The 12,759-nt window shown below is 47.2% G+C and overlaps 1 protein-coding gene across 1 annotated transcript in view; it reads left to right on the forward strand.

Annotated features, from left to right (window-relative positions):
• Window positions 1-12,759, forward strand: part of LOC139463860 (protein timeless homolog) — a 61,999-nt gene that overhangs the window by 11,611 nt on the left and 37,629 nt on the right. The window contains exons 11-16 of the mRNA XM_071245240.1: window positions 445-557; window positions 1,097-1,201; window positions 2,596-2,699; window positions 9,921-9,999; window positions 10,895-11,028; window positions 11,837-11,990. Of these exons, the coding sequence (XP_071101341.1) occupies window positions 445-557; window positions 1,097-1,201; window positions 2,596-2,699; window positions 9,921-9,999; window positions 10,895-11,028; window positions 11,837-11,990 (689 nt within the window). The remainder of the gene's footprint in view (window positions 1-444; window positions 558-1,096; window positions 1,202-2,595; window positions 2,700-9,920; window positions 10,000-10,894; window positions 11,029-11,836; window positions 11,991-12,759) is intronic.

Below are 12,759 nucleotides of genomic sequence, written 5' to 3' on the forward strand. Positions count from 1 at the left end.
TCTATCTCTTACCATGGTTACTTTTAATGCATAACTTTGTCGTCCCCTGTCCATGGTGTACGACCTTCCTTATCCTATATCATATTTGGGGGCACAGGTGGCCCAGTCGTCTAAGGCGCCGCGATTCGCTGTTCAGAGTTGCGTCACTTGGGCACACCAGAAACCTATGATTGTGGGTTCGAATCCCGGTTCGCCCCGATTATGTTTCTAGGTTTGTCAGCACTATACCCGTGCTCGTGGTTTTCACCGAAGTGAAAATGTTTGAGACCTGCATCAATTTGGGCTTTCCTCCTCTGACATGCCGCGATATAACTGGAATACTGTTAAAAGCGGCGTTAAACCCAGCTCACTCACTCACTGTATTATATTTAAGAAGAACTGGACTTGAGCTTCTAGGACTTGTGGCACTATTTTAATTTCATAAACTCGTTTTCCCCATCTCAGGACAACTTGGTCCGTGAGCGTACCCAGGAGCATGACGAGACATACTACCTGTGGGCCATGAGGTTCTTCATGGAGTTCTGTCGCCACCACAGTAAGAGGATCGAGCTGGTCAGGTACTTGTCGCATGGCCACCTTTTACGTGTTTGCATGCTCTTTAAATTTCCTGTTTTATAGAAAAGTCGACCATAACATATCAGATTTACCTCCCAGCTTGTGGTAAAATGACTTGTCAAATTCTGAAAAAAACTTTTTGTTGTCTTAATCTGTTTGTTACTGGATGACGCGTGGTGATTCTGTGATAGAATAGGTCCTCAGCAACCTATACTGGTCGTAAGAGGGAACCCTTCATGATTCTTGGATAGAATAGGTCCCCAGCAACCCATGCTGGTTGTAAGGGGGAACCCTTCGTGATCCCGCTTGTCACGCCGTAGACCTGGGTTCGATTCTCCCCATGGGAACAATGTGTGAAGCCCATTTCTGGTGTCCCCTGCCGTGATATTGCTGGAATATTGCTAAAAGCGGTGTAAAACTATACTCACTCACTCACTTTTGCTAGATGATGCAGCAAATTCTTCTACATCCTTGATATTCCTGACAGAGACACTAGATAAAGCAACATTCTTCCACTCATTCAAATGTCTTCATGCTCCAGTGAGACGCTGTCAGTGCCAACGTTCCACTACATCTACACCAACCTGATCACCTACTATGAGATGATAATGACAGAGAAGACGGAGGCTGTCACATGGAGCAAGAGGTACGTGGCCATCTCACTAGCTTCATCTCAAAATCATGAAAACGGGCACGTCACCTTCCTTTAGTCACGATACCAGGGATTCACCAGGGTTATTTATTTGAGGTGTCCTGGCGATTGGATGCCTTTAATTGTAGGGATCTAAGAGAAATGTTAGAAACTAAATACAACTAAATACAAGACTCTGCCTCAAGTGACACATTCATAGAGCCTTGCGCAAGAAGACCATACACCATTCGACTCTGTATGGTTCTTGTGAAATGATTATGTATTCAAATTAATTTAGCCATGCAAGAAAATTCACATGCATACCCAGTGATGCATGATTTCACATCCTTGTGATACTTAGGGACATAAAGGACCGACCATTTGATGTGTGTCGGGGGTGGGGACACATTTTCATGATTACTGAGGTTGTCTCCCAGATACTTCATTGAGGTTATCTCCCAGACACTTGTCTGAGGTTATCTCCTAGACAGTTTACTGAGGTTATCTCACAGACAGTTTACTGAGGTTGTCTCCCAGACTCTTTACGGACGTTATCTCACAGACACTTTATTGACCTTATATCCCAGGCATTTTACTGATGTTATCCCCCAGACACTTTACTGAGGTTTCTCACAGACTCTTTTCCTGAGATTATCTCCCAGGCACTTAACAGACATAATCTCCCAGGCACTTTACTGAGGTTATCTCCTAGGCACTTTACAGACATTATCTCCCAGGCATTTTTCTGAGGTTATCTCCCTGGCACTTTACAGAGGTTATCTCCCAGGCACTTTACTGATGTTATCTCCCAGACAGTTTACTGAGGTAATTTCCCAGACATTTGACTATCATTATCTCCCATACTGACACTGTTTGTACAACCTGGGAGTAGGGTGACCAAGGGTCATGCATGCAGCAAGCATGTTTAACACACATTATGTCATTGTTGTGAGACATTAAATCGTTCAGTTCTTACCCCCACTACAGGGACATGTTAACGGTCACAAAATTACATGATAACAATGACGTTTTGTTTTTTGGAGACATGAAATATTACAAAACTGGTATTTGTAGTTTGGTCAATGATTGCGCGATTGTGTGTTTAATGGACAATAATTGTGAAAAACCAGGTGCCAATGCATGTCATTGTAGATCGATGCTCATGATGTCAATCACTGGATTGTCTTGTCAGACTCGATTATTTACGGACTGCCATCATATAGCTGGAAAATTTGTGGGTGCAGCGTTAAACAACTTGACTTGACTGAGGTTATCGCCCAGATACCTTTCAGCAGTTATCACACAAACACTTTATGGTTAACAACGGTTCACAAACGGTTAACTGTTATCCAATTCTATCTTCAAGAATATCTGTATTTCAGGTGATTATATTTCTTTGTATTATTCAGAGTCCACCTGGCGCTTAAAGCTTACCAAGAGTTGTTGCTGACAGTGGACATGATGGATAGATCCAAGAACCCACGGCTCATCGAGTCCGCTAAAGTCATCAGGTGTAAGTCCAATACGGTCGTATCTTTGTTGTAGGGAGACAGGGGTGGCCCAAGACGTCTAAGGCACCACAATTCGCTGTGCAGAGTTGTGTCCCTTTTGGACAACAGGAACCTGTGAGTGTGGGTTCAAATCCTGGTTCGCCCCTATTATATTTCTAGGTTTGTCAGCACCATACCTGTGCATGTGGTTTTTACTAAAGCGGTAAACGTTTGAGTCCTGCATCACTTTGGGCTCTCCTCCTGACACGCTGTGATATAACTGAAATATTGTTCAAAGCATTGGTAAACTCAACTCACTCTTTTAATGAGTCATTAGTGCAGGCAGTGAACCATGCTTGTGAGGATATGATAGCTGCAGTTTGTTTCCTGGGTCTCATTCTACAAAGCAATCTTAGCCCAAAGGTGAATGTAACTCCCATACTTTTTAACATAGACTTATGACAGTGGTAGCAGCAAGACTAAATTAAATTAAATTTAAGTACATTAAATTTGGAATTTTTATTGCGCATTTTCCAATTAACAACTGCTCAAATGTTCTGGCCTCATTTCGCAGAGTGATCTTAGCGCAAATGTGATCGTAACTCCCATACTTAAACATAGAATTACAACAGTCGTAGCAGTAAGATTAGATTAGATTTAATTACATTAAGTAATACGTTACCACTGTTATACCGAGGCTGTTGTCTCCCACAACTGCTGCTATAGCGAAATCTACCACAGAGATCTCAATTACCTCATGCAGCACGTGCGTAGCCACCTAGCTGCCATGTGACACCCTTCACTCTTGTCTCTTTCGTCTGCTAAGCAAGACGTGTTTTCTCCTGCTGAAGCGTTCCTGAAGATTTGGTGATATTTATTATAGTTTATTCTCTAATAAACTGTGCTTTTATGGGGCGTTGCGGTAGCTACGCTTGGTTATAATTTTCCCGCCAAACGGAAAATTTTTCCCGCCCTTTTTTCTATATACTTGCGGGGTTCGCGTATGCACGTTGTGTTTTACGTTTCCCCTGTTCTTGTATGTTTTGGGGGTTAACATAACTTATTTCTTTAATAAAAGTTATATGTGTATGTTATATGTTCACATTGCTCGTTTATTTTCTTGTGAAAATGCTCGTTTGTGAATCATTGTGGTGCGTGCGTTGTAACCATGTTTTGTTCTTTGTTTATAGCAAACAATCAATGTCTGACATGGATATGTCCCCAGTATCCACCCCCTCTACCCCTGCTCCTCGGAGTTGTGGGGTGTGCAGAAAGTTCTTGTCGTCCCGGGATCCCCACGATCGTTGCCCGCGGTGCAGGGTTCCTTGCGGGGACACCCGGTGCACCCTGTGCGAAGGTCTGGGGCCTGCGGAGTTTGAGCGGTACCGGCTGTACGTACAGTCCGTCTCCACCCCTGTGGTGGCCGGTTCGTCCGGTCGGGGTCCCCGTGCGGGTACCACCTCCTCGGCTGCGGCGGATCCCCTTGCGGCCCTCAGGCTGTCTGGGGATTCCGTCGCCGCATTGTTGTCGAAACTTGTGGACTCCAAGCTGGCGGCCTTATCGCAAGATAGGCCGCTGGCTGTTCCGTCCCCGGCCTCTTCGGTGGCCGCGGGGTCCACCGGTACGGCGGCGGCTGCCGTGGTTACCGGTCCTTCCCCCGAACCGTTGCTTCCGCTATCGGTTAAGGACCGCGTGGCCATGGTTTATGACCTCTTTGAGGACATGCCAAAGCCCCTGCCGATACCGCGGGGAATCCACGGTTCCGTGGGTTCCTCCGAGGTATACGACGAGACGTCCGACAAGGCTTTCCCGGCATCAACCTTGCTGCGCAGGATTAAGCCTTCTTTGGAGAAGGCCTTCACGGCTGCCTCCGGTCGGGGTCTCCCGTTACCTCCCCCGTCGTGGAGAAAAGGGTCTTTCCCAGTACATGACCTTGCCTTTCCCGAGGCTGGTCCTTCTGCGGAAGCCCATGTGGAGCGTTTGGGGGTCCGTGCCCCACCGGTTGCCACGGTACCACAAGGTACCTTGCAACAGCTGGACACCCTCGCTCGACACTCCATGCTGGCATTGTCTCACGGAGACACATACCTGGCTGCAGCGGCCAGTCTGGTCGAAGGTTCTCCTACGGACCGAGACCAGCGCATTTACAACTGCTTGCTCGGTTTGAATGCTTCCCTGGAGTACGTTGCCGGGGCTTCGGCCTTTGTTTCCGGCACGTGCCATTTTCTTCGGCGCCAGTCGTATCTGGCTGCTTCAGGGTTGGACGCTGCCAATCAGGAGGTGCTCCTTTCGCAGCCTTGGTCTGCTCGGACCCTGTTTAATAACAAGATCCCTGGGGTTCTGAAGGAACAACAGGCCGCTGTGTCTGCCGATGCCTCTCGGCACACACTGGATCTTGTGGGGTCCTTGCATAGGCGCCTGGGTGCCGCTCCGAAGCGGAGCGCGCCCCAGGATGCTGCGTCCGGCAGGCCTAAGGGGTCGGGTCCTTCTTCCTCCCCGCTCTGAGGGCTCCGGTAAGGGTTCTCAGCAGCCCTTTCGCGGGAAGAAGGGGAACTGGGGGAAGCCCAAGTCGTCTAAGGACGGCAAGGGCCCCTCCAGGTGACTCTCATTGGAGGGGTTCGCATGCCGACAGCGCCAACTTCGGTTGGCCCGTAGGCGAACCCGAGTCACTTGGCCCTGGACAGTTGCGCCTGCCGCAGCCCGTCCGGCCCCCCTCTCTGTCCCCAGTGGGAGCCAGACTCCAGACTTATTGGGAGAATTGGGAACAAGTGTTCGACGACCCGTGGGTGGTCAACACGATTCGGTACGGCTATCGGCTCGATCTCAAAGCGAATCCGCCGCTCACCGTTGCCCCGTCGGCAGGTTTCTATTCGGAAACCGATCTTCCCTTCCTCGCCGATGCCATCGGCAGGTTGGTGGAGAAGAGGGCAGTTCGGGAGTTAGCTCTACCAGAAATAACACCGGGGTTTTACTCCAGGATATTTCTCGTTCCCAAGAAGGACAGTGCCGAACTCAGAATGATTCACAACTTGAAATCGTTCAACGAGTTCTACCTGCGCAAGCCGCCCAAGTTCAGAATGTTGAGCTTGACTGACCTGAAAGCACTGATCATGCCGGCCGACTGGCTAGCTTCGATCGACCTGAAGGATGCTTATCTGCATGTTCCGATTCACTCGGATCATCACAAGTATCTCAGGTTTGTCTTTCAAGGCAGGCACTACGAGTGGGTTGTACTCCCATTCGGTCTTTCATCCGCTCCCTGGCTGTTCACCCGGTTAACCACCCCCATAGTGGGGTTCCTCCACCGGAGGGGTGTCTGGTACTTCGCGTACCTGGACGACTCGCTAGTAGCAAATCGAATGACGGACACCCTGTCACGCCATCTCGTTTTCGCACGTCGGCTCTTGGAGCAATTGGGGTGGATTGTCAATCTCCCCAAGAGCGAGTTAACCCCTTCTCAGAACTTCATCGGAGGTCGGTTCAACACGGTGTCCCATCACCTATTTGTCCCCCCAGACCGGTGGCACAAAATTCAGGCGATGATTGCCAAAGTCTTAGCGGTGCAACAGACTGTTCACTTTTGGGAACAGCTGTTAGGGCTACTTGTATCAGCCCAGGACTGCACCGAACGGGGTCGTCTCCAACTCCGCCCGCTGCAACGGTTTTTAATCCAGTTGTTAGCAACGGAGGTGAACAGTGCGACCGTCGCCCTCCCGGATCGGCTCCGACCGCATCTGGAGTGGTGGACGCTCCCTTACAATGTCTTATCAGGAGTCTCTATGCGGCCCTACCGGGCCACGTTGAACCTGTATACAGACGCCTCTCTAGTGGGCTGGGGCGCCCATCTAGAGGGGGAGGTGAGCTCGGGGCTGTGGTGCGTAGACGAACTAGGTCTTCACATCAATTGTCTCGAGTTCAAGGCAGTGATCAACGCAGTCAATCACTGGAAGCATCGTCTCGTCGACGCCCGGCTCATGCTCGCGACCGACAACACGACGGTAGTGTCCTATGTGAACAAACTGGGGGGAACCCACAGTCACTCGCTACTCGATCTCACGTTCGAGTTTTACGCTCTGGTGGACAGTGTCCCGTGCCAGATACGCGCCCGTCACATCCCAGGTGTGCGGAACGTACTGGCCGATGCTCTATCGAGGCCTCAGGATCCGAGCCCCACAGAGTGGATGCTGAACCCAGTAGTGTTTCAGTGGCTGTGCGAACGTTTGGGTCGTCCGATGGTCGACCTGTTCGCAACATGGTTCAACAATCAACTCCCGTTGTTTGTATCACCAGTCCCGGACCCGAGGGCCATCGATCACGATGCTCTCGCATTAGACTGGACGGGCTTGGACGCTTATGCTTACCCGCCGACAGCGTTGATACCACACATTCTAAGCCGGCTTCGAGGAGTTCGCTGTCGAATGTTACTGATCGCGCCCATGTGGCCGAACAGATCGTGGTACCCCGACTTGCTGACCCAGGTCACGCAGTCGCCACTCCCACTGCCTGTGAGACCGGATCTCTTGATCCACCCTCACACCCGTCAGCTTCATCCAAACGCAGGGCAGTTCAATCTGCACGCGTGGATGTTGTCACCGAGCGTCTGAGGAGTAAAGGTTTTTCTCGCCGGGCGTCTCGGGCATACGTTAGTATGCATCGTGATTCTACCCAGAAGGTGTATAATGCACGTTGGGTTATTTTCACGAAGTGGTGTTGTAAACATCACATTCATTCGCCAGATAAGGTATCTGTGCAGGATATTGCTCGTTTCATGTCTCACTTGCGAGAGACCCGGAAACTCTCCGGGGGTTCCATTGCCAACTATGTTTCGTCCGTTGCTACGGTACGGGACGTTGCTATGGGTACCAGTCTCTCCAAAGAGCCGGTGATACGGGGTATTATCAAGGGTTACAAACAGCACGATCTTAAGAAGGGCCGCCTTCGGGCACCGGCCTGGGATCTTTCCCTAGTGTTGCAATCACTTACGGAAGCTCCGTATGAACCCTTGCATAGTGCTTCGTTCCGGCATGTGACTTGGAAAACAGCATTTCTCCTCTCCTTTGCCACGGCGGCACGTGTATCCGAAATTCATGCACTCGATGTCGCCAAGGTACGATTCGATAGGGGTGACGAAGGAGCGGTCCGCCTGGGCCTGCTCATGGGCTTCGTCGCCAAGAATCAGAGAGTCGGGCAAACGGAGAGAGAATTCACTGTAAGATCCCTCAAAGAAATCTTACATCCTGCTGATACTGAGGACAGAGCGCTGTGTCCGGTTAGGGCCCTTAAGTATTATCTTAAGGCTTCGAATGAACGTAGACAAGGGCGTGACCGTCTGTTCATATCGTGTAACCCTAATCGCATGGTTGACATAACTCGCAACTCGATTGCATGGTGGCTTCGTTCTGTCATCAATCTGGCGTACCGGTCTCGGGGGTTACCGGTAGCGGGGTCAAACCCGCACGAGATCAGGGCGCTAGCGGCAACATTTGCCCTACACTCGAATATCTCTGTTCACAGAATATTACGAGGTTGTTACTGGCGTTCTGACTCGGTTTTTGCCAATCATTACCTCAGAAAGGTTTCTGATGAAGACGTGGAGGGGGTGCACCGTCTTGGGCCGCTGATCGCGGCACAAGCAGTCATCTAGGGGGTGTGTCCAGCGCAATTCCAAACTCCGCAGTCGTCAGTCCTTGCACGGTGGTCAATCTGGGTCGTCTCCAATGTTCCCACGCCGTGGGTACAGGAGTGGGGGTCCTGCAAACCAGCGCACTCACACCACAGGTGAGGCGGTTTTTTGTGTGTTTTATCCTTATTTGTATTTTGACAATTATTCATTTAATTGTCTGTCGTGTATTCCAACCTTGTGATACATGCTTACGAATACTGGAATTAGGTCACGCGCCTAATGCATACTTTAAGTAGGCTTGCTCTGGGATATACGGTCTGAAGGAAATTAATTTCCCTCTTTTCGACTGTTTAACCTGATCAAAGATTAAGCTCACGCGGATACAGTGTTCTCATCCGCTGCGGCGATGAAATACCTATCCAGTGGGGCCGTTTGGAGTCACCAATCGTTTTGGCAATGACGATTGAGCCTTACGGTATGCGCTTGACAGTGCTTTGCTATTCCTATAGGGTAACGCCTAGCTAGGTGCATGCGCATTGAGTGCTTCCGCCTTGGTGTTTACTTCCGCTGGTCGGAAGGAACGCTAGCAGTCAGGATTCGGGTTGTAGGTGCTCCCCACCGCCTACTGTGGTAGTCAGCCTCGGTATAACAGTGGTAACGTATTACTTAATGTAATTTGTAGAATTTTCCTATTCGGAATATTCTATAAGTAATACGTTACCACTGGGCTGCTGCCCGCCCGTCCGTCCCCCGAGCACTTGCTCTCGCAGGAGACGAGTGAAGGGTGTCACATGGCAGCTAGGTGGCTACGCACGTGCTGCATGAGGTAATTGAGATCTCTGTGGTAGATTTCGCTATAGCAGCAGTTGTGGGAGACAACAGCCTCGGTATAACAGTGGTAACGTATTACTTATAGAATATTCCGAATAGGAAAATTCTACAAATTTTAATTTTATTAAATTAAGAATTTGTAGAGCACATTTTCCAATTAACAACTGCTCAAATGCACTTAGACCATGATTGATCAAGTCAATGTCTTTTGAAAGTTTGTCAGATTTTCTGTTTCTCGGATTTCTTGTGGCAGATTGTTCCTTAGCAATGGGCCAGCATGTTGAAATGACCTATTGCCATGTTTCGGTACGTGACTTTGGGACCACTAGCAGTTGTTGATCTTTTGATTGGAGAGAACATGCAGGCTTGTCTGTTGTAGTCTAGTCAGTAGTGAAGTGATGTCTTCATGCTTAGGTGTTCTTGTCAGAATTCTTTCAGCTGTATTCTGAACCTCACTGTAGTTTTTCTGCATCCTTCTTTGGTGTGATATCGAGGGGGGAATTACGAAAAGAATTACGAAAGATCACTCTGTGGCCCAGGGCCAGGAGCATTGTTTCACACAGTGCCTTGATGAATGCAGTCTCTCACTATGCTGACACGTGAAGACCCGGGATAGAATAGGTCTTCAGCAACCCATGCTTGCCATAAAAGGCTCATGATATGAATCACTTTATTGTCGGGTCTAGTCTCAATTTTTTACAGACCGCCGTCATGTAGCTGGAATATTGCTGAGTGCAGCGTTAAACAACAAACCAACCAAATCTCACTATGCTGGTAACTCTCTTTGCAGGTAATGTCTTCTACATGATGGAGTTTCGGGATATATTTACAACTCTCCTGAAGAAGTTTGACCAGTCTAAACAGTCAAGGTACCAGGAAATTCTCTTTCTGATTAAATCCTCCTTGGGGCACTTATTTAGGTGGCTGGTTAATTATGTTTGCAGTGGCATAGAAGAAACTTATACAACAGCACTTTGGATGTCAAAAAAGAGATTTTAATTTTAGAGCACATGGTCTGCCATTATTGCAGTATTGTTTAATTCTAAATTTTAAATTCAGAAGCATTTGAAACACCAGTGGATGAATTGAAAAATTTGAAGTTCAAAAAATTGAACAAAACAAGATTTTGGTATGACATAATGTTAACATATTCAATAAATATGCATGTGTCACATTAAACACAAGATAAAACTCACTATTTGAAATCACCTCATATATACCCAGCATTAAAAATGATATTGCAATACTGGAAAGTGAAAGTGAATCTCAATTTACCGATATACCGGTAAAACCAAGCACCCTTATTTTTAAAGCAATAATATTCATGCGTCCATGTGTATGGGAACCAGAGTGTCAGTTATACTTTATTTTTGTCTTGTATGCCATGGACCCATGTACACAGTTGATACAACAATGTCATATTTTATATATGGCAATTAGGTAGGTGACATAATATACTTACTATCAAGTGCATATTTACATTTCAGAGCTTTGACGAACTTAGCACATTTATTACGGATTGACACATTATTACATTGTATTAGAAGTCAGTAATTTATGAAATTTACAAAAACAATTATGAAATATGCCACTTCGGTATGTACTTATTTCTCAGCAATACATATGCCTTGCAATCAAATATGAAATGGAGTTCATCTTCAATGCTATTAGTATCACGCTTTTACTTCTGTTATGCTGTTACTTCTGAAGCTGATTACCTCCCAACTATCCAAGTGATGACGCTGTATGCTTGATGTTCCCCAGAACGTACCTGCGGGACCTGGTGGAGACAAGCCACCTGTTTGTGAAGATGCTGGAGTACCACTGCAAGAACAACTCCCATTTGGTGGTCCAGAAGAAGAAGACCAAGAAGAAGAAGCCCAAGGTCAAGGCCAATGGTATGTCAAGTCATACATCTGTCCAGCACAATGAACAAAGTTCAGTGACTGGCATCACCCAGTGCCAGTACGTCCTACCCAGGGGTAGAATCTAACATTTGTAGTCCACTAGTCCTTACAATGGTAACATATAGTAAGACCCTTAAAAATGGCAAATTTCTACTAGTCCTTAGGATACCTTAACTATTGGGCAGTTTGGCAAGGACTACAGGACTATGGTCTGGAAGGTAATTTAAGATACCAACGTTTACAACAATATCTGAAAAACTATTGGACCTACTCCAGTCAAAGTTGGTATGAGATTATTAAACAGTCATACATAACTGGATATTACATTTGAATACAATCGGTGCATGAATAAAAAATCTGTCTATTTAGCTATCACTATGTTTCATCAACAACCAGACCTGTTCGTCACGGGTGGAACGAGCATTCATTGAAACAGCCATCTGCATAATGCTACCCATGCGTCACAGGGCCATATGACACAGTTGAACCAATCAACTCAACTGGAAAGGTTGCACGGGAATCATGCATGCACGAATACGGTGTTAGCGTTGGGCGTCTCATCGTGTGTGATTCCCGTGCACCCTTTCGAGTTGATTTGTGGGAAGGCTCTATTGACTCACTCACTCACTCTGATCTAGTCAATGTAAAGTTCCCTATTAATGTACAGGGCAGTGGTGTAGTCTAGTGGTTAAAGCGCTTGCTCCTCGCGTCAAAGATCCGGGTTTGATTCCCCTAATGGAATATTGCTTAAAGCGGCATAAACCCATACTCACTATTAATGTACAATGCTATTTCTCAGTTGCACCTGAACCCTTGGAGCCAACACCTCAGGAGCTTGAGGACCTCTGGGACGAGATCTCCAGTCAGCTCTCCTCCATATTCCAGGGTCGTGACGAGGTGCCTGATGTGACGCCGTTTGATGCTGCATCTGAAGTAGAGGTTGATCAGCAGAGGTAGGTCTAGGAGGAGGGACACTCTCATCTGGTGCCTGCAGTGCCATGTGTTAATATGTGTTATACCTGTAGCCTATTTACTCTGACCTTCATACTGTCGGTGAGGACAAGGACCCACAATTCGCAGTGCAGAGTTGCATCCATTAGACATGACAGGAATCTATGAGCATTGATTTGAATCCCTGCTGTCCATATATATGTCGTCTTTCTTTTTTTCCCCACATCCCCTACCCACAAAGGAGGGAAGACATATTGTTTTGGGCTCTGTTCCCAGTGGATTGAAACTAGACATGTGCAATGACCACATGCTCAACTATTTTTTATTTTTTATTTTTTTATTTTTTTTGTTTTTTTTGTGTATCCATGGAAACAATTCGGACTCTCAAACAAGTAGCAATTTTTTCCCGCCAATTCTCTACAACTAATGAATATTTCTGCATGAAAACATTTTCTTTCAAGTCTGTAATTTGCTATTGTCTTTCGGATTTCTAAACACAGGAACTTCAACTAATGTGTTTCAGTAAAAACCCATTCTAGTTTATTTAGGTTTTCAACACCATACCCAGGCTTATGGGTTTCAGCAAAGTGGTATACAATGTAGACCCTTGCCACTTTGGGCTTTCTTCCCCCGTGAAGCTGATGCCAGGGTTCTAGCTGCAATACTGTTCTAAGTGGTGTTTAACCCAACTGTCTGACTCACTCTCAGTAATGTCTTACTGACACTGGTGCCTGAATATGGATGTATGACATAAACAGCCTGTTCGGCCTG

Source organism: Haliotis cracherodii, unplaced genomic scaffold, assembly GCF_022045235.1.
Source record: "Haliotis cracherodii isolate W230 unplaced genomic scaffold, xgHalCrac1.p SCAF_16, whole genome shotgun sequence".
Taxonomy (NCBI): Eukaryota; Metazoa; Mollusca; class Gastropoda; order Lepetellida; family Haliotidae; genus Haliotis; species Haliotis cracherodii.